Source organism: Plecotus auritus (genome assembly GCF_963455305.1).
Source record: "Plecotus auritus genome assembly, chromosome: 2".
In the NCBI taxonomy this organism is placed as follows: Eukaryota; Metazoa; Chordata; class Mammalia; order Chiroptera; family Vespertilionidae; genus Plecotus; species Plecotus auritus.
Genome location: NC_137771.1, coordinates 221,269,518 through 221,290,611, shown reverse-complemented (window position 1 = coordinate 221,290,611; position 21,094 = coordinate 221,269,518). Strand labels below are relative to the sequence as shown.

Sequence of the window (21,094 nt, the reverse complement as noted above, 5' to 3'; positions counted from 1 at the left end):
TTTGCAGAGCAAGTAACCCAAGACAAAACAGTTTTTCCTAAGCAACGTCAGGATCATGCCATTGACGACCATGTTATTCACAGGGTCATCCTGTTCTTCAGAAAGCTGACAGTGTTCTATGAAAGAAGGCCTACGTGCTGGGAAGGGGCCATGAGATCATATCTCAAGGCCTGGCCTGGTGTCAGCACTGACAACTCCATCTGGGGCATAGTCCACGGCCTCTCTGGAATGGTAGTAGTAAGCGTGCTCAAAAATTCCCACTCTCCAATAGCACCAGTTGCGTTGTTGCCCACATATCATCTCTACGTACTATAGATGTTAACTACCCTGTACTCACCAATGTAAAAGAAGTGGGTGTTTTTCCATTTTGCTTCCTGGTAGTCGACACCTCTCATGTGTTGTCACAGCTCCTTGCTGGGGAGGTACGTGTGGCCTGTGTGACTTCACCTGGAGAGGATTCTGGAAGCCTCCTGCCGGTGTCTCCTGGACTCACTCTATATGACCTCTTCCTGTGCTGATTTGCTGTGTGTCCGTTTGCCATCATAAATCATAGCCCTCCATCCTCGTAGCCTCGTAGATCAACAGGCTTGGGGTTCCCTGGCACATGGCCCTTTACAGAAAAAAATCTGGTGAGTCCATTCTGCACGAACATAAACACTACATTGTCACACCTAAGAAAATAAACAATTATTCTGCACTATAATCCAACATCTAGACTATATGCAAGCTTTCCCAATTGACCCCCAAATGTCTTATAGAGCTTTTTCTTTGAACCAGGACCCAATCAAGATTTGTATATGCAAATATGTAAATGAGTATATCCCCTCCTTTATATAGGCATTCATTCCTTCCTTCATCCATGACTTTAACTCTGTGAAGATATTAGGATGGTTGTCTTGCGAACTGTCCCAGACTAGGGTCGTGATTGTCTTCTTGTGCACCCTGCTCAGCCTTCCTGTGTCCTGAAAGCCGGGGTGCAGCCCTGAAGGCTGGATGAGAGTCAGCTGGATGAGAGTCAGCCTTGACTGCCCACAGGTGCTGCTGCTGCGTGGGAGGGGCCACCCGCCCACAGTGGCAGGCCATTTGGGGCGGGGACTGATAGCTGAGACCACCTTTCTTTAGCCCTTGTGCCATTTTCTGATGACTTTTGCCCTGAATCAAAGATTCACTGGGGGCTGCACAGATTTTTTCTCCAATTCTACCATTCCTTCTATCTGTGCTCGCTGGCATTCTTTGCTAAAGAACCTTCTGTCATCAACCAGGTTAAACTACCGCCCCCCTAAAAGGCGGGCACACGTTTAGTGACCTTTTAATTACAACTGTCTAGTGCTGTCATTGCGGTGTCCTGCCACTACGGGGCGATGGCGTGCGGCCGGGGAGAGGCCCTCCTAGGCGCCTGTAACCAGAGAGCGCGCCCGGGCCAGGCCGGCGCGGTCGTGTGACGTCACACCGCGCGACCAGGCGAAGCGCAGCAGCTCGGTCGCTGGTACCACGGGCACTTAGTGCGATCGCCATGGTTCCGCAGCTCCCCCCTGAGATCCAGCTGGCGCAGCGCCTGGCAGGGAACGAGCAGGTGACCCGGGACCGGGCGGTGAGGAAGCTCCGGAAATACATCGTCGCCAGGACTCAGCGGGCTGCAGGTTGGCGGGTGGCCAGCGGGGCCGCCTTGGGAATGGGCCTGCCGGGTGGGGGCGCGGCGCAGCCGGGCGGGGCGGGGGCGGCAGCGGTCCCGGCTGGGTGGCCTCCGAACCACGTGGTCCGGCGAGCCTACGGGGGTATTTTCCACGGCCCCTCCCCGCGGCATTTGTCATTTGTCATTTGTCACTAATGCTCCTTGTGTAACTATTGGGTTGTCATTTGAGTTTCACAGTAGCGTACGCTCCGCGAGAGCAGAGAACATGCTTGTTAACTGGTCTCGTTGTAACAGTGGTTCTCAAAGTGTGGTACCCCATCGGCAACGTCAGCGTCACCGGGACGTTTGTTGGAAGTGCAATTTCTTGGTCACATCCCAGCCTTGCTGAATCAGAAACTGCCGTAGGGTCAGCGATCCGTGTGTTACGAAGCCCCCGAGTGATTCTAACACTAGTGCTCAGGTCTGAGAACCACTGCTCATTAAACACAGTGCCAGACACAGGAACTCAGTAAATATTTTGAGTGATTTTATGTGTCTTCGTCCCGTACTAGCCTGATGACTTAACCTTTTCTTTTGAAATTTGAAATATGCAGAAAAGTGCGCAAACCCCAAGTGTAACGCTGGATGAATTATCCCCCTAAAATTCACCTGGGTAGCCAGCCACCATCCAACTCAGGACATAGTGACTCACTCAGTTTTGAATCTCCAAAAATGTACAGTGCCTGATACTTGGAGATTCTCAGTTTTTATTGAAAGAATGAAATGGCAGTTACCTGGGGGAGTCCCTGCAGGCCCAGGCCCAGTGGATTCCGAGTTAGGAGGATGTCTTGAGAGGAGAGGGAAGGTACCTTTGTTCCTGGTACTAAAAGGCTGGGGTCCACTTAGTCTGAGTATTGCCGTTTTGATGCAGGTGGTTTCACTCATGACGAGCTGCTGAAGGTGTGGAAAGGACTGTTTTATTGCATGTGGATGCAGGACAAGCCGCTCCTCCAGGTGAGTGAGTGGGAAGGCAGAAGAAGCTGGAGCAGCAGTGTCAGTAGGAGGCCAGATGGGCGTGTGGTTGACTCTGGGCGAAGTTTACAGCTTTTTTCTTTTTTCTTTAGCATTTATTTATTTATGGCAGGAAGGTGAGGGCCTTCGTTTAGAGAGGGCCTTGTACGCGTTGAGTTGAGCACCATAGCCACACAGGTGCTCACCAGTGCAAGTCAGCGCACGGGTGAAGCCTGGGTTATCTGGTGTTTGTGAGAGATCACAAACTGAGCCCTAAATGATGGAAACCAAGGGAGAGGGTCTAAGTTCTCTGAGACACAAATTTCTCCTGAAGGCTTTTTAACTTGTCTTTTTATTTATTTATTTAAAATATATTTTATTGATATTTTACAGAGAGGAAGGGAGAGGGACAGAGAGCCAGAAACATCGATGAGAGAGAAACATCGATCAGCTGCCTCCTGCACACCTCCCACTGGGGATGTGCCCGCAACCAAGGTACATGCCCTTGACCGGAATCGAACCTGGGACCCTTCAGTCCGTAGGCAGACGCCCTATCCACTGAGCCAAATCGGTTTCGGCTTAACTTGTCTTTTTAAAAAGAAAACTATTTTTTAGAGCAGTTTTAATTTATAGACAAATTGAGAGGAAGGTACAGAAATTTCCCATTATCTTCTGCCCCCCTCACATGCACAGCTGCCTTTGTTGTCAACATCGCCCACCAGATTACATTTGTTATAATCGATGAACTAACACTTGACACATCATCATTATCCACAGTCCATAATTTACCTGAGGGTTCACCCCTGGTGTATGGTCTGTGGGTTTGGACAAATGTATAATGACATGTATTCATCACTATGGTATCTTATAGAGTAGTTTCATTGCCCTAAAATGCTAGCCTTTGTAAAACAGTGTTTATTAGAATATGAATTGTTTACTCTTCTTCAAGATCCCTTGGGTGGTGGGGCAGTATTTAAAGTGCAGAATCCTGCACTGTATTCCATGCCTACTAAACTAGAGTCTCAGGGAAGGTTCTGGAATTATCCATTTAGAAAGTGCACTGAGTGCTGCTTGGCCAGTGACACAGGCAGGCAGTGAGAAAGTTACAGGGGTCTGGTTGGCTCCCTCTTTCTGCTGGTCAGGTGGCTGCATGTCCTGCGGCTCCCTGCTCTGGCCTGCCTTCTCTTATTCTCTCCTTTGATGGCCAATCTCTGTTGCTCAGGGCTCAGCCGGATCATGGCCCCAGCTGTAGAGTGAAGCCCTTCACAGCAGGGATGTAGCTTCAGCCCAGATGTCACGCACACTGGGCTGAAGCAGCCGGTGAAGCCTGTCTCATGACGGGTGGCAGTTGAGTGTGTTGCTTGTTGTGAGACTGCATTTCTTCAGGGGCTGGAGGAGATTATTTTACTGTTTCCTGCACAGGAGGAACTAGGAAGGACCATTTCCCAGCTTGTCCATGCTTTTCAAACCACAGAGGCACGTGAGTATCCTTACCCCTTGGGAAGGCCAGAACCACTGAGTCAGTAGCTTCCACGCACAGAAGTCTGGGTTCTAAGATCTAGAGCAAGAGAGAAGTCCCCATTGTAGCTGGTGTCTGCTGGTGCTTATGTGTGAAACACTTCAACTCGTATAAACTCATTTACCTAAAATACACTCAGCTCAAAAGTCTAAAGGGCTAAAACCCTACATTTTAAAATTAAAGTGGCAAGCTAGTGTGGTATTACCAAGCTGCTGGACTGAATCTCATCCGATCGTTGTGAAGTTCCTCAGTGAGCTTTTTCTCTTCTGACCACGATCAGCAGTTGTCAACACTGCCGCTTGCCCATGGGTCACTTGGGAGTCTTGATGTCCAGACCCTGCTGTCCTTACGTGGAATTCTGAGGGGGGTGCCTAGGCACCAGCATTTTGCCTCCCTCTGCTGCCCTAAGGGTGGCCAGGGCCGGGGAGCATCACTGGCATAGGCACTAGGACCATTGCTAGTGGGTTTAGTTCAGACTTAAATAGGCAAAGGATCAAAATTTGCTGGGGGAGGGGGGGCGTGCACAGAAATCACAGAAACTACTTTCTCAACTTGGCAGAGTCTAACTGCATTGGAGTCATTAGTGGAGGAGAATATCTACCTTCTGTACTTTTTACCTTCTAAGAACCTGCAGAAGAGTCTGCTCAGCAAAAGGCAAAGTATAGAGTGTTCATCTAGTGACACTGGAATGAGTCAGTGAACGCAGGCCCGTCCATTGCTGAACCATCTGATCACCCCTTTGCTGTTGGAGAAGCCTGTGAGGGGGGATAAGAGATGCCCCTTTGTGTCCTGATGTCAGGGTGTGGGCAGGGCTGGTTTTTCCTGAGGCCTCTTTCTTTGGCACGTAGATGCTGTCTTCTCCCTGTGTCCTCACGTGATTGTCCCTCTGTGTCTGTGTCCTGATCCCATCTTATAAGGACAGCAGCCTGATTGGATGAGGGCCCACACCAGTGACCTTATTTTATCTTAACTACCTCTTTAAAGACCATATCTATAATAATCTATAATAATAAAAGCATAATAGGCTAATTAGACCGGACGTCCAGCCAGGGCTGCAAGGGAAGCCTGAGTCCCAGGTGCCTGCCGGCGGCCGGAGGGAAGCCAGTGCTGGCAGCCAGGGGAAGGAAGGCCTACTCTTGCACGAATTTCGTGCATCAGGCCTCTAGTATTCAAATAAAGTCCTATTTCTAGGTATGGGGGTTAGAGCTTCAACACAGGCATCTGAAGGGCATAGGTCAGCCCCTAGTACTCTGGCATAGCCATTATCAGCAGGGTTTTGTGTTTGATTGGTTAGTTCGGCTAGTGGGGCAAGTGGCGAGGTCCTGCATGGGTGTCAGACAGGGCCTCAGCCGAGCCACAGGGAGGCTGAGGGCCTGGGGAGGAAGTGGCCTGAGCGGCCTCCTTTCTTGCTGGTGGCTTTGCATGCTCTTTGCACCTGTTCTTCAGAGAATGTGGCTGCCGCTCGGAGTTGTAGGTGAGCTCTGCTTTTCTTTCTGAGGTTCCTCATAGCTCCATTTCTAAGCCAGATTCACAGCTCAGCAAACTCAGACTGAGAATGGCACAGGTTGGTTGCACACAGCGCCCTGACCAGGTTTCTTCATGTTCTGTCTCTTTACTTTCCAAAGTGGCTTCTGTATTCCTCCATGATTCTCTTGTGGCCTGTTTTCCTCCCCAGAGCACCTGTTCCTTCAAACCTTCTGGCAGACCATGAATCGCGAGTGGACGGGCATAGACAGACTGCGCCTGGATAAGTTCTACATGGTGAGGAAGCAGCCTGCGCCCCTCGGCCAGGTCCCCTGCAGTGCCAGAGTGGCGTTGGGGAGCAGGTCTGAGCACCCAGAGAGTTGGGGAGGGAGGGCTTGGGGTGCAGCATAGAGTGGTCTGGCCTTTGAGCCTCCCACCCCAACAGGGCAGAGCTAAAGGCTTCTGGTCAGTGCAGCCACCCTGACCACTGACCCATAAGCCTGGTGGTGTACAGGGAGCCTAGGTCTTGTTCGGGGTGCACCTGCCTAGGATTATGCAGTACTTGACCCATCTCTCAAGGTTGGCAGGTAGGCACAGAGTTCAGTCCTTGAAACACCGTACAGACTCAGTTCAGAGGAGGAGGGTTACAGTTGCCCTCCTGGAGAGTTGTGGGGAAGCCGTGGATGCCAGCGGAGCTGTGGAGCTCGTGCCTCAGTGGAGGCCCTTGGGATGCCTGGGTGCCAGCACTTGAAGTTGGCTTCTTCCAGGTGGGGGCAGCGATACAGCTGTTGTGTGCAGGATCCCCTTTCCCCCTCCTGTGAATTTATGTTACTGATTTGCCTTTAGAAACGGCTCCCCGCCCCCATCCTGTGTTGAACTATGGTGTTGTTACTACAGTGGTGTTCACTGGGACTTGGGACAGTCCCCAGATGAAGGGACAGGGCAGTGGCCGAGCCTCACTGAGGACGTGTCCCCTCAGGGCAGCAGTTCATGTGTGATTCTGTCACTCAGATCAGCTCAGACTTGGCCCAGGGTTACGTGGACACCGCCTGGCAGATATTAAAGTGGACCAGCTGGTGGGCCAGGCAGAGAGCTGAGGAGGGAGGGTGGACACGAAGGCAATGGGCAGGGGAGCAGGGCCGGGGCCAGGCTTTGCACTTTTATAAAATACACGTTTGTCAGGCGGAGGAGCTCTAGGTGAGTCAGCACACCTGGCCTGAGGTGCAGGCGCTTAGGGAGGATGGATTCGGTTGCTTTTTGAGGCCCATTTCCCAGGTCCCCCCTTGTGACCATGTCTAGCAGCACAGCCCCCTTTTGATGGCACTGCAGGTAGGGAATGATGTAGGACAGGTCTCCATTGTCCTGGGGACAGGCATCCTGGCTGCTGGGTGTGCTCTGTACTGTCCTCTCACCTCTGACCGTGACTGGACCCTCTGCGGGATTTGGGGTCAATATGTGGAAGGCAGGAAAACTGGGCCAGAAATGCTGTGAGCAATGTACTGGGGAACTGGGGGGTTCGGGGGCAGGGATTGGGGCTTGATTTAAATGATGAGGTTTAAGGGGAGAGTTTACTGCATGGAGATCAGAAAGAAAGTAAGCCTTTCGCTCTGTTGAGGGAAGATGTTCTCAGGTGTCGGACCCAGTTTTTACAGGGCCTCTGCCGCCTCTGGGGACCTGTGCTTCATTCCCGTTCTTACTCCTGAAAGAGGGCCCAGTCCACCTCAGCTGTTGTTCATGGTACCTCAGTTGCTATCCAGGTATCCTCTATGAGCCTGACTTCCTGGTGCGCTTGGAAAGTTGGGGCATCTCAGCCCTGGGTTCTGAGGGCTTGGTGTTCTGTCCACCTACAACTCTGGGGCCTGCTGTGTGTTTGGGGCTCGCAGACGACCCCGGGGCAGAGGGGCTGTCTGGGCAAGTCTGGGTTGCGCTGCCACTAACGGGGCCTCCTTTTGTGCCACAGCTCATGCGGATGGTCCTGAAGGAGTCCCTGAAGGCCCTGAAAATGCGGGCATGGGAGGAAAGGTCAGTACTCACAGCACGTCCTGAGTCTGCTTCTCGCAGCCAGTCCAGATTTCTGTCGGGGGGATTGGGTTCACGGGTTCTCTCTTAGTTGTTTGTTGTAAAGGAGACGTCAGCCTTAACATTAAAGAGTGACCCGATGGCACTTACAATGAAGGTGTTTTAAAAATTATAGTTTGCGTGTGTTCGTGTAAATGTTTGTTTTCAACCTTGATGGTAAGTTGTGAATTAGAATTGAGTTCTCACATAAAAAATACTGTGTGTTCATGTTTAGCTCTTTTATCTATGATCATTGCTCCCGATTCTAGAAATATGTCATTTGTCCAGACTCCTCACTTTGCCAGCAGCGCTTGTAGTGGGGCAATCTGTGTCCGCTAACCTGCAAGGGGCCTCCATTCCTGCTGGCACCAGCAGAGCTGCTCTGCTGCAGTGGGCGACCTGGGCTCTGCTGGGGCTCTGCTCTTCCCAGCCCCTCTTGGGACCAGGCAGGGCCGGGTCCTGCCACCTGGCCTGGAGCTGTGCGTCCAGCTGATGGGGAGCAGGTTTCTAACCTCGGGGGTGGGGGCAGACTGAGATCCACCACACAAAGTGGGTTTCTGAATGTTCACATTAAAATTTTTTTAAATTAATTTAAAATTTGTTTTTTTTATAATTGTTTTCTAATTTTGAGAGTGATACATGTTCAGAATAAAGAACTCAGAATTCATAAGACATTAAAAAGCGATTTTAACTCCAACAGACACTTTTTAAGATGTTGCATTGCTTTGTGCACACGGTATGAACGTGGTATCATTCAAACATGACATTTGCAGACTGCTTTTTATTTTACTGAGGATGCACCAGAAACATGCTGCACGATTTTAGGGCAGGGGTGGGGAAGACAGGAGGAAAGGGGCTTAGAAATAGTGTATTTTGAATTGACTTATAATTTAAAAGTGTACATTAAAGGAGTTCATTTCAAGTATGTGGATACTAAAACCGGTCCCCAGATGTTAGAATAGCTACTGAACCAGAGGCTTCAGCTTACAGCCCCAGGTATGCGAGGATTTTTTACCTTTGGAAAACAAAGTTAGCAAAACCTTGGCCCTGCCCACTTTTTCCTCATGTAAAAAAGATCAGGAGGAGTTGGACTATAGTTAGCTGATTTTTGTTTGTTTGTTTGTTGAGAGGCCTTGTGGGTGACTTTATGTGGGGGCAGGAGTCCTTTGGATTTGAGTGGTGTCATCCCTAAGTCCCCATGAGGACCTTGAGGCCTGGGGTCTCACTCATGTCAGGACCTTGGGCTGCGGGTTCCCCAGGAGTAGCTAGTGACTGAAGCGGAATTCAGTGTTAAAGGGACGGTTGTACTTCAGTTAACTTCCTGTTGGTTTGTGATTACGGAGGTAGTTTCGTCCTCATTGTTGCTAGTGGTTCAGTGCAGGGATCATGTTGAAGCACTTGGCCTCCCGTTGCCTGGGTGACCAGTGCTGGTGTGCCCTCTTCTACCCTTCTCTGTCCTGACGCAGCATCTGTGACCAGTTTGTATTTTGGTAAGGGTTCGTTAGTGTGATCAGCAGCCCTGGGAGGAGGGCTCTTGCACCTGCTCTGGCTCGACTCCTTTTCCCCACTTTTCCTTCCCTAACGGTGAATCCCTCCTGTTGCCACACACCCACGTCATCCGCGCAGCCCCTTAAAGAACGCCCGTTTTCCAGCTCAGGTGTAGAGATCTGTGTGTCATCAGGTGCCCTGGATGCATGTAGACCCTGAAGATGGGTTTCCGAGCTCTCCGACCGGGGAGCCCAGGCCTCTGTGGTCACTGAAACCAACGTGCCAGGCATGCGGTCTGGTGTGACCTTCACGGGCCATGTACTTGGTGAAGCAGCACCTGGGAGCAAGCTCATCCCCGTCTGTGGCCTCATCTCCTTCCTTGGCATTTGCTGTGCCTTCCTGAGCCGTTCCCAGCGTGGACAGCAGGGAGGGGTGCGGACAGCAGGTGGTGCTAGCCTCCTGTCGCCCCGAGCCTCTCCCTGCACTCAGGACAGGAGGGCCTGTGAGTGCTCACACATCTTGAACTTTGTAGCTGAGCTTGAGTCAGGCCGTATGTTCTGGTGCTGGGAAGGTCACGTGAATCGGTAATTGCCAGGGTCCTTTGTCCTGGAGGACCGCGTGCGGCCACAGGTTGGCGTGCTGGAGGCCTGGGTGTCTGTGTGATAAAAGTAGAGGACACCATGCCCTGGGCCTGTCACGGCTGCTGCGGTATGTGCTCGTTTCTTTCTTCAGGCAGATTGAGCAGCTGTTGGAGCTGCTGACGACCGAGATCCTGCTCCCCGATAGCCAGGCCCCCAACGGGGTGAAGAGTCACTTCATCGAGATCTTCCTGGAGGAGCTGGCTAAAGTGGGCGCCAGCGAGGTGAGGGGGCGGGGGCGGTGGGCTGGGCAGGGTTGGCAGCTGAGCTCCTCCCTGGGTGTTGGTGAATGAGGGCCTGAGGCAGCTCCTGCTTAACTTCCCCTGCAGCTGACGGCAGACCAGAACCTCAAGTTCATCGATCCCTTCTGCAGAATCGCTGCCCAGACTAAGGAGTAAGTGGCAGGGGCTCCCTCCTGCCGGCTCTTCTTTTGCACTGAGTTCTTCAGGGGACTGTCTTTGGGAAGTTGCTGTTCCCTTTTGGGAAGAGGGTACGAGTTGTGTCCACATGACAAATTCACCAGAGGGGCCGTTGGCCGGCGGTTTGGGAGAGATGGTCACAGGAGGCAGCAGGTCTCTTCCTTGCGGATCCTGCCTAACACCTGCCTTCGTGTCTGCCTCCCATTCAGCTCCCTGGTTTTACATAATATCAATCGAGGCATCTTTGAAACGATTGTGGAACAGGCCCCGCTCGCCATTGAAGACCTAATGAATGAAATGGAGGAGGAGGAGGAGGGGGAGATGTCAGAGGATGATGGGCAGGAACAGGGTGTGCCGCCCAAGAAGCTGTTTGAGGAGCCACCTGAAGGTGAGGCTTACAGTGTGTTCAGTACGACGGGTCCGCCCCCTCTGCGCCACCTGCCCTGGGCCTGTCTGATCTCCTCGTTTCTGCCTTTGCCCCCAAAGTCTGTTCTTGGCCCGATGGCCAACGTGTCCTTTAAAAACAAGCACCGTGTCACTCACTCTCCTGGCCCTTACACCATGTGTGCCATCCTGACTCCCCCGGCCCTCTCTCCCACCGGCCTCCACCCTCTGTCACTCCAGGGGCCCTCCCCTGACCACCCTGCCTGAAGCGAAGCCTCCCAGCCCTCACCCTTCCTCACTTGCTGTCTCACTTCCTGGCATAACCCACTCCTAGTTACACAAATCACTTGTGCATTGTTCCCTGGCCCCTCTTTCCCATTGGATGTCGACTCCACCAGGACAGGGAGCTCTATTGACCATTGATGTGGTAGCCTGTGTCAGGATTTGCCCCTTTTTAAGGTCGAATAGTGTTCTGCTGTGTGCATGGACCACATGTTGCTTATCCAGTCATCTGTGGATGGACACTTTGTGTTTTTTTAAAAATATATTTTATTGATTTTTTACTGAGAGGAAGGGAGAAGGATAGGGAGTTAGAAACATCAATGAGAGAGAAACATCGATCAGATGCCCCCTGCACACCCCCTACTGGGGATGTGCCTGCAGCTAAGGTACATGCCCTTGACCAGAATCAATCCTGGGACCCTTGAGTCCGCAAGCCGACGCTCTATCCACTGAGCCAAACTGGTTAGGGCTGAATGGACACTTTAATTCCTTCCAGGTTTTATCTGTTGTGAACATGGGTGTACAGTGTAGCTTTTTTTTTCTAATGAAGTTGAATGTTTTGTTACTAAATGTTATTTTTTCCTGTAAGGCTGTTGCTTCATTGTATAGAAATAGCACGGCGGGGGGGGGGGGGGGGGGGCGGGGCGCGCAGCACCAGCAAACTCAGTATATTGCAAAATTAAGATAGTATTGTTCGTCATCTGACACTAATAACTTTTCTCCACTGCCAGTTATTTCCAGTGGAAGGATCATTAAGTATTTTGATCCAAATGTAGAGAGGAATGTAAGCAGATTACAATATTATATAAGGTAACAATGTTATCTTTGAATCACATACTTTTTATAACTAGGTTTTACCACAGAAAGTGTCAGTAATTCTGATATTTTAATTGTAGCCTAGTCTAAAAACGATAGGGTGCTGTGGAAAAGATGCACATTGTGTGTATCTGCAAGCATTAGAAAGTTAGGGGTATTTTCTTCCAATAGCATTGCTGTAGTTTCTTTTTTCATGGTGTTACTAAAAGTTGCTATTAAAAATCTTCTGTCTACCATTAACTTAAGACAAGACAACTATGTTAGATAAAGTTGTCTCATGCTACTTTATTTAGGGGGTTTTATTTTCATCCTCAGTAGATTTATATTTTTCTCATATGCTTCTTCACTCATTAGTTCTCTAGTTCTGAAGGGTTACTCAGTGTCATCTTGATCACCCAACCATCTTCATGACAAGATTTGTTGACAAGTCCTGGATTTTCTGCAAGAGCTTCATTAATTTCAATTACTTCTAATAGAGGAGAATAGAGTTCACTAGCAGTTTTCACACTCTCCAAAGCACCAAACTCACCTTTTTTATTTATAAAATAAATTATTGATTTGAGAGAGAGGGAGGGCGGGGAAAGGGTGTGAGAGAAACATGGATTTGTTGTTTCACTTATGTACACATTCATTGGTTGATCCTTGTATGTGCCCCGACTGGGGATCAAACCCTCAACCTTATCGGGATGATGCTCTAACCATCTGAGCTCCCCAGGAACAAACTCATCTTGTTTGTTCAGTTTTGTCCTGACTTCAGGCAGGCTGCAGTAAACATTTTCCAAAGCTTCCCGTACAGCATGGCTGTTTCCCATTGTTTCATTACCCTTTTCTGTTGTTACCCATTCATGTTTCTCTGAATTCACCCACCAACATCAGATTAGGGCGGGGCCTACAGTGTATTTCTTTGAGACCTTGCTTTCAATTATTTTGGGTTTATACCCAAAAGTGGGATCACTGGATCATACGGTAATTCTATTTTTTTAAAATACATTTTGTTGATTTTTTACAGAGAGGAAAGGAAGAGGGAGAGAGAGTTAGAAACATCGGTGAGAGAGAAACATCAATCAGCTGCCTCCTGCACACCCCTTACTGGGGGTGTGCCCGCAACCAAGGTACATGCCCTTGACTGGAATCGAACCTGGGACCCTTGAGTCTGCAGGCTGACGCTCTATCCACTGAGCCAAACAGGTTAGGGTGGTAATTCCATTTTTAATTTTTTGAGAAACCACTGTACTTTTTCCACAGTTGCTGCACCATTTTACATTCCCACCAACATTGCACACGGGTTCACTTATCCCACATCCTCGCCAACCCTTGTCATTTTCTGGGTTTTTTGATAGCCGTCCTCATGGGTGTGAGGTGGTGTCTGGTTGTGGTTTTGAGTTGCATTTCCCTAATGATGAGTGATGTTGAGCATCCTTTTATGTGCTAGTTGGCCATTTGTATGTCTTTGGAGAAGAGTCTGTTCAAGTCCTGTGTGCATTCTTCAATGGATTGTTTTATTGAATTTTAGGAGTCCTCTATATATTCTGGATACTAACCCCTTACCAGATGTATGATTTGGAGATAGCTGCTCCCATTCTGAGTTGTTTTTACTCTATCGATAGTCTCTTTTGATGCACAACATTGAAAAATTTTCATTAAGTCCATTTTGTCTATATTTTCTCTTGTTACCTGTGCCTTTTGTGTAACTCAATGCCACATCCAATGTTGTGAAGCTTTTGTCCTGCTTTTCTTCCTAGGAGTTTTATTAGTTTAGGTTTATATGTAGGTCGTGGGTCCATTTGAGCTAATTTTTGTATGTGGTGTTAGGGAAGACCTAGCTTCTCGCTTTCGCTTGTGATGGCCGACTTCCTGGCACCATTCCCTGAAGAGACTGTCCTTCCCCATGGATGGGGCCCTGGCGCCCTTGTGGAACGTCATTTGACCATAAATTAAGGGTTAACGTCTCCCTCCTCCGACTCTTAATGCCCTTGCTGGCCTGCTCCTTGGCTTTCTTGTTAGTCAGCCCTCCCCTTTCCGCCCCTAGCATGTTCTCTGGCCATCCTGCGCGTCTCACCTGCCCCTCCCTTTCTCTCTCACTCTAAGCACCTGAGTGGCCCTGGCCCAGGCAGACCCAGGAGTCTCCTGACAGGCCTGCCCGTGCCCACCTGTGCCTGCTTACAGCCTCGCTGTCTTCATCTGCCACACACACCTGCCCTCATGGCCACCTGTGGTCCAGAGGTTTTCTCTGTAGGCAGTGATGTGAAAGCCCCAAACGGTCTGAAACATCGTCTCCATAGGCCCGCCCTGTGGCTGGACTAGCTGCCCTTCTCCCTGGCGCCCAGAACTCTGGCACCGCATGTACCTAAGACGCCACTCATAATTCCCTCTGAATTTCCCTCCTCAAGGACCTGTCAGGCCTTCACGTCCTCTAGGGCGTCTCCCTTGTTTCCAGGCCTGTGGTGGCCCCACTTCCCTCAGCGTGAGGCTGTCGGGTCCTCCACTGTCTTGTGCTGTGGGCTCCCACAGCCACACCTGTGCACTCTGTGGGCCCTGGCACAGAGGGCTGGTTCCCAGTTGTTTGAGTTGATGCAGCTCTTTTATTCTAGGCTCCTGTGGGGCTACCCCGGGCCTGAGTGAGGAGCAGGGCGAGGACGATGAGGACAGCACTGGCGCCGTCCTTCAGGTGAGTGGCCTGGGCTCGTGGGCTGAGCTCAGCCTCTATCCTCGGCTTTAAAGCTGACTCGGAGCTGGCAGAGCTGGAGGGGAGGAGGCGCTAGGAACGGGGTGGGCAGGCGTTGGCTGAGACTTGGGGGACCCTGCGTCTGCCAGAGCACGAGTCCTTGAAAACGGGTTGGGGGCTGGGCACCTGGAGACGGGGTTCAGAGACTTCACCGTTGTCAGCCGCCCAGCCCCAGGACTGCCCACCGCCTCCTGGGGCTGGGGCCAGTGAGGACCTGTGATTTCAGGTGAATTGGGAATGTGGGATACTTACAACTTTTCAATATTGATTACTGGGGAAATTAGTCAGATTTTAGATATCTTGATTTAAATAAAATTGATCAAAATTAATTTTACTTGTTTTCATGTGGCTACCAGAGGATTTAAATTTACGGAGAGGCTCCCCTCTTGCACTCCCTCCCCCCATTTCTTTTGGGGGAGGCACTGTCCTGGAGTGAGCTGTACAGTCACCTTTGCTGAGGGGACAGAGGGGCTTCTCTCTGCTTGCTCACATTCTGGCAGCACCTGGCACTGACCGACTCTTTGTCTCCATGGTGTCTCCTATGAAACAGTTTGACTACGAGGCTGTTGCTAACAGGCTGTTTGAAATGGCCAGTCAGCAGAGCACCCCTTCTCAGAACAGGAAGCGTCTCTACAAAGTGATCCGAAAGTGAGTGTTTCTCTGAAGGTGGCCGGCCTGTTCTTCCCACTGCCCTAGGTTGCCCCTTCCCTCTCAGGCGGCCTCAGCTAGGGGGCACGGGGGGCAGGACTCCGCTTCAGAGTTCAGGTGGCGAGGGTCCTCACTGAGGGCCACCGTGCTGCCCGCACAGGAAGCAGGAGTCTGGAGGTTTTGGGGCTGCCTTCTCCGTACCGCCTCCTTTCTCCTCCGGGAGCTACAGCCATGGGGAGTGACTGTCTCTTGTTCTTGCAGGTTGCAGGACCTCGCTGAAGGTGAGCACTGGGCCGAGCACTGAGACCGGCCCCAGGGAGAAGGCATCTGTCCCCTTCTCTCAGGAGAGCGTTGGACCTCGTAGGTTCGCCCTCGCAGCATGAATAGTCTGCAGAGAGGGCGGCTGGGGTTCTGCAGCGCGTCTTAGTTCAGTGTGGGGCCCGGGGAAGCGTGGGGCCCAGGAACCTGCATTTCTAGTAAGTTCCCAGCATGCTAAGGCTGCTGGTCTGCAGCAGACCTCTCCACGTCCTGGTGTGTGGCTGATGGAACTGGTACGGTTTATTCAGGCAGTTTTCTGGGAGGTTTATGATTGGAGATGTAGCATTTTCCCCGCCAACATTTCATTACAAAAATATTTACACATATAGCAGAGTTTAAAGGATTTTATCCTGAAGGCCTGCATATCCATCACCTCGACTCTGTCATCGTCATTTCACTGTCCTTGTCCTATCACGAATCTGCCCATTGAGCCCTCCCTCCGTCACCCTCAAATACTTCATGCCCGTTGTGAATTAAAGTCCAGTGTTTCTTAGGTGAAATTTACATACAGTGAAAGGCATGAGTACTGGGCACCTGTGGGCTTTGACTGGTGCAAAACCTTTCATCCAGCTGTGGAGCATCATCGTTGCCCAGGAAGCTCTCCCGAGCGCCTCCCAGCATAAGCATTTTAAAGAAGTAGGCCTGGCATCCTACATGCTCCAAGAACGGGCTCTTCCCTGTTGTGCCGACTAGGGTTTCAGGCTGGCTGAGCTGTGGTGGGCGTGGAGCAGGGCCTCCTGGCACAAGCTTGGGGAGGGGCTGCTTGCTGGGTCATAGGGAGCAGAGAACTCACAAACGGAACAGGCCTGCTTCAGCCCCTGACCTCTGTCTGCCTTGGTCCTCAGGCCTCTTCCCTGAGGAGGACGTCCCAGAAGAAGCCTACAGGAAATTGCAGGAAGGGAGGAAGGGGAGGAAGGCGAAGAAGCGTTTGCCCAAATCCCAGCTGCAGAACAAGACAGGTAGGACTAGTGCCCGCTGACGGTGGAGGGGCTTACCCACTTGTTGTAATGGGAACACCCCTGTCACTGTCTCCGGGGGGCTGGCCTCCAGGTGTGACCCCTCTTGCCTGCCCTGGCTGCCCCAGCACCATGAGTGCCCTGGGCCAGATGCCCTGCAGCAGCAGACTGCCCTGTGCAGCCGGGACTCGGCTTGTCTGGCTTCCGGGCCACTTGCCATCTTTCCCGCTCTCCTTGTCTGCAGTTTCAATCTGTGCTGCTGCTTCCTGATCCTTTTCATCTTTGATCTGTGTGCGTCTGTGGGTTCTGACCCATCCACTCCTCATCCTCGGTGTCCTCCCGAGACCAGTTTGCCTCACCCCTCTCCTTATTCTAGAGGCTTTCCTTCCCCTCCCGCCTCCCTTCTCCCTCCTCAGCTGTCCACACAATTGTGGTGAGAATGCGACAGCCTCACTAAGGACGGCTCTGTGCTGCTGTCACCCCAGGCCCTGCGCCCACTGCAGACCACCAGGCATGGGGCTGCCTGTTGCAGTGAAATGGGCCGTGCCCTTTGAAGGGTCTCTCGATTCACCACTGCTCTGGCCAAGGCCCCGCCATTCATACCGTTTCACATCTGGGCCTTGCGGTAGGCACAGGCCCCACTCGAGCACCTACTCCAGCGGCCCCCAAATGCCATCTCATACCTCTGGTGCACCAGGCTGAGTCCCTGCTCCCGGCCCTGCTTCCGAGCCTGTCCCTTCTGACCAGCATCACCTCCAGCCCCAGTGCACTGAGCCTGGGCCCGCCCGCCCTCTATCATGTCTTTGCCTTGATCCTGTGCTCACCGTTCTTTCTGAGGCTGCCTCTCTGTTGGCAGGAGCCAGCATGTCCACGCTGGTGCGGGCCCGGCTGCTGGTGCGTGTCTGCTCCTGAGGCTGTCGGTGCTTCTGTGCCAGGTGCTCTGTGTCCTCTGCTGCCCTGGGCTGGCACCTTCGGTCAGCATTGCAGTGAAGTAGCCCAGGCCTTCACGCACCTCATTATGTGGCCTTGCTGTTTTAGGGAAAGGTGAACAGGAGGACCCGTGTGCAGACCTGAGTTCCAGATTAGAGAGAAAGCGGCGGCATCAGGGCCCCGGGGCTGACCCCGCAGCGCCCCAGGAACAGCCCAGGGGCCGTGGCAGGAGAGGAGTGCGCAAGAGGCGGCGGCAGCCCCAGGCAGGGGCCAGAGCAAAGGTGCCTGGGTGCCAGGAGCCAGGCATGAAAAAGAAGTGGACACGGGGGAGCAAGAAATGACGTGGCCAGGCCCAGCCCTGGTAGGACAGCGCTGTCTCCGCCACTCCTCCCGGTCTGCGCTGTGTCGAATGAGCAAACAGGACAGGTGGGCCATGCTCCCAAGACTCCAGACATGGTCCGAAGGTCAGCGCTAAATGAGGTTGGCTCTCACTCAGCCATGCCCCAGAGAGCGCTGCTGCTGTGCTGACCCCGGGCAGAGCAGGGGACTAGCCACGCAGCGGGCGGCTGTAAATAAAATGCTACGCGTTCTTAGAAATGGGAGTCCTGCCCTGTGTGCTTAAGCTGGAAGGTTTCCCGTGGGGTGAAATGACAGGTGCCAGCTCCTGAATAGTGCACCGGTGGGGTCCCTCGGCGTAGCCTGTGGGGAATTGGGCTGAAACCAGCAGTCCAATGCCGCCTGCCACTCCTGCCTGCCGCTCCTGCTCATCTTGGCCCCGATATGCCTGCCACCACCATTGCTCTGTAGGCTTGCTGCCGCTCCACTGCGGACTCCAGGCTGCGGCAGCCAGCCATGAGCCCTGTGTCTGGCACCCATTGGTCAGCTGAGCAGCGCTCCCACTGTGGAAGCGCACTGACCACCAGGGGCAGCTCCTGCGTTGAGCGTCTGTTCCCTGGTGGTCAGTGCGTCATAGCGACTGGTCGTTCGGTTGTTTGGTCACTTAGGCTTTTATATGTATAGATACCCATTTTTGTGGGTAAAAAATACATTTCTCAAAATCTGGAAGAGGATGCCACGTGCTGGTAGTGGGTTTCTGGACAGGCTGCTACTGTCCACATTATATATAGACTTGTATTTAGTGCTTGGGGTTGATGTGCCTGAGGCAGGCAGAGCAGCTCCTCTGCCCACCTTCGTCTCTGTGACTCGGAGGTAGAACCTGATCTGGCAGCCAGTGGGCAGACCTGCCCGTTCCCCATACTTCTTTCTTTTATAATTTTTATTGATTTGAGAGAGGGGAAGGTGGAGAGAGAGAGAAAGATGAGGAAGAACCATCAATCACCTGTTTCCTGCACGCCCCCTACTGGGGATTGAGCCCACAACCCAGGCATGTGCCCTGACCGGGAATCTAGCTGGTAACCTCTTGGTGCCTGGGACAAACTCAACCAACTGAGCCACACTGGCCAGAGCTGTTCCCCATACTTCCCTTCAGTGCCTTCAGATTGTCCCAGAGGTCCATCCAGGAGGGTCTGAGCGGCTGTATGTTTGCTGGACCCTGACCAGAGTACCGTGAAGGGAACCTACCGGGATGGTTTGCGCTTTGACAAGCCCTGGCTCCTGAATACCTATTAGAGGGGAAATAGGGATGTGAAATAGTGCTGTGTGGCTCCCAGTGGCCTCTGGGCCGTGCTACAGCCATCACCGCAGACTGTCACGTGGGCACTATCTTGGATTCAGTGCACATCCTGTGTTCCGCTGGCATCCAGGCCAATTGGGCCACTGCTGGGCCGAGGTGTGTGGGTGAGCCCAGCAAGAGGCCCGCCCTGGGGAAGACCCACCGAGGCTTGAACTGAACCACAGTTTACAAAGCCCTGCTGCATGAGCACATTGCCCACCCGTGGGAGCCAGGGCCATGTGGATCCCCTTCCATTCTGGCTGCTGGGCAGGTGAGGTTGGATAGGGGAGCAGGTTCAGGGGACAGGAAGAGGCAGCACACAGCGAAGTCATCAGTTCACAGTTCCCTGTCCCCAAAGAAACTCACAATTTTGTTGTTTCTGTTGAAATCCCTTTTGTCAAAGTAAGGGAACAGTGCGGCTGGAGTTGCTCAGCGGTTGAGTGTCCACCCATGCCCAAAGAGGATTTCCGGGCCCGGCAGGATTTCTCTCCCTCTCCCTTCCTCTCTCTCTAAAAATCAATAAAAACATTTAAAAAAAAGAAAAAAGTAAGGGAACCAGCCATACTATAGATATATCTGATTGCAGGTCCTACACCAGAGCCCTTCCTTGCTGCATCACCACCATGGTTTGTTACTGTCCCCCCGAGAATTTACAACATTGTGCTCCTGGCATAATGGCATCACTGTTAGAGTGCCAGCGGCTGCTGATTGACAATGGGCACTTCTCCCCGTCAGGAAAAGTTCTCATTGGGCAAAGTGGCGAAACCCTGAGAGGAAGTTGAATGTGACCACCAACCACTGTCCCCCAGGAAAGCTTGTGTTCAGAAGTTGGCATTGATTTTTTTTTCCTGTTCTTTTAAAAACGTTTTAATGAGAAATCGTTTACGTACCATGCAGTTCCCCCACCCAAAGTGGACAGTTGGTGCTTTTAGTATATTCAGAGTCACCGCAGTCAATTTTAGGACATTTTCACCCCAGAGGACATCGTTAGCTGTCACCCTCCCAGTCCCTGGCTACCACTGATCTTTCTGTCTGCAGATTCCCTGATTTGGACTTTGAAATAATTGGGGTCGTATGGCGTGGTGTTCTGTGTCTGGCTTCCTTCACTCAGCACGTTTTCAGCGTTCATCCACATTGTATGTGTCAGAATCTCATTTCCCCAATGGCTGGATGACATTCCATTGTGGAGATGGGCCACGCGTTTGTTTATTCATTTGTCCACAGGGATTGCCCCTCATCCTTTCCCTGCCCCTGGGAATAATGCTGCTGCGAGCGCTCACGCACAGGTTTCTGCGTGGCCTTGCATGTCTCGCTGTATATCTGGGAGTGGAGTTGCTGGGCCAGGAGGTAGGAGGTGACCATGTTTAGTGTGAAGAAATGCCAGACTGTCACATGCCCACACCAATTTATGTTTCCACCCTGGGGTTGGGGGTCCCTCTCCAGGTGTGACCTGCTCATGGGCGCAGCCTCAGGTGAGCACTTGCTGGTGCTCCTTAACCTGTAAGCCTGTGGTGTGGCCGCCACAGTGGCACAGCTGGCCGGAGCACTGGTGCCCAGCAGAGCCCTCTGCTCACCCGCAGGGATCACCCCCGAGTAGGGATGCACACTGAGGAGGCCCACCCCGGCTCCTCCCATCTCTGCCCCAACCTGGTGCCTTTTAGGACCCCATGAGGTGACTCTTCTCAGGAGACTTGGCTCAATCAAGTGTGTGACCTTGGGCCTGCAACCACTGAATCTTCACTTCCTGACCAGTGAAATGGGGATAATGGGGCTGTGATGAGGGTTGTGTTGCTTTTCTTTTTGAAACATAAACTTACAGGAAAGTTGCAAGTACAGAGAGGTTCCCACCCCTCCCCCAACCGTCACAGTATGTGCTGCCTTGATGTGCATCACCCCAAAGGCTTAAGGTGAGTTTCCTACAACAGGGACATACTGCTAACCACAAAACAACCATCAGGTCAGAATAGCACAGGCCCCTCATTGATGCCTAACCCACAGGCCTGTTCAGGGGCCTTTTTCAGCCAGTCTTTTCCCCGTTAGGAATGGGTCTCGTGTCTTTAGTCCCCTGCCATCTGGACCAGTTCCTCTGTCTTTGACATTTGAGACCAGATAGCGGTTACATCTCAGGCCCATGATGCAGCACCCCCTGCTGTG

The 21,094-nt window shown here is 52.1% G+C and overlaps 1 protein-coding gene across 2 annotated transcripts; it reads left to right on the top strand.

Moving 5' to 3' along the window:
- The first annotated feature begins 1,434 nt into the window (after window positions 1-1,434).
- RRP1 (ribosomal RNA processing 1) lies at window positions 1,435-19,450 on the top strand. Of its 2 annotated transcripts, none has more exons than XM_080656889.1 (13): window positions 1,435-1,640; window positions 2,544-2,626; window positions 4,046-4,103; window positions 5,818-5,903; window positions 7,567-7,628; window positions 9,885-10,014; window positions 10,120-10,184; window positions 10,419-10,597; window positions 14,283-14,359; window positions 14,967-15,064; window positions 15,326-15,345; window positions 16,228-16,341; window positions 17,377-19,450. In XM_080656889.1, the coding sequence occupies exons 1-13, from the start codon at window positions 1,514-1,516 to the stop codon at window positions 17,607-17,609; spliced, it is 1,332 nt and encodes a 443-aa protein (XP_080513015.1). In that variant the 5' UTR covers window positions 1,435-1,513; the 3' UTR covers window positions 17,610-19,450. The 2 variants fall into 2 exon arrangements, with proteins under 2 accessions (XP_080513015.1, XP_080513016.1); XM_080656890.1 differs by lacking the exon at window positions 1,435-1,640 and adding an exon at window positions 2,054-2,093.
- Window positions 19,451-21,094: the final 1,644 nt, after the last annotated feature.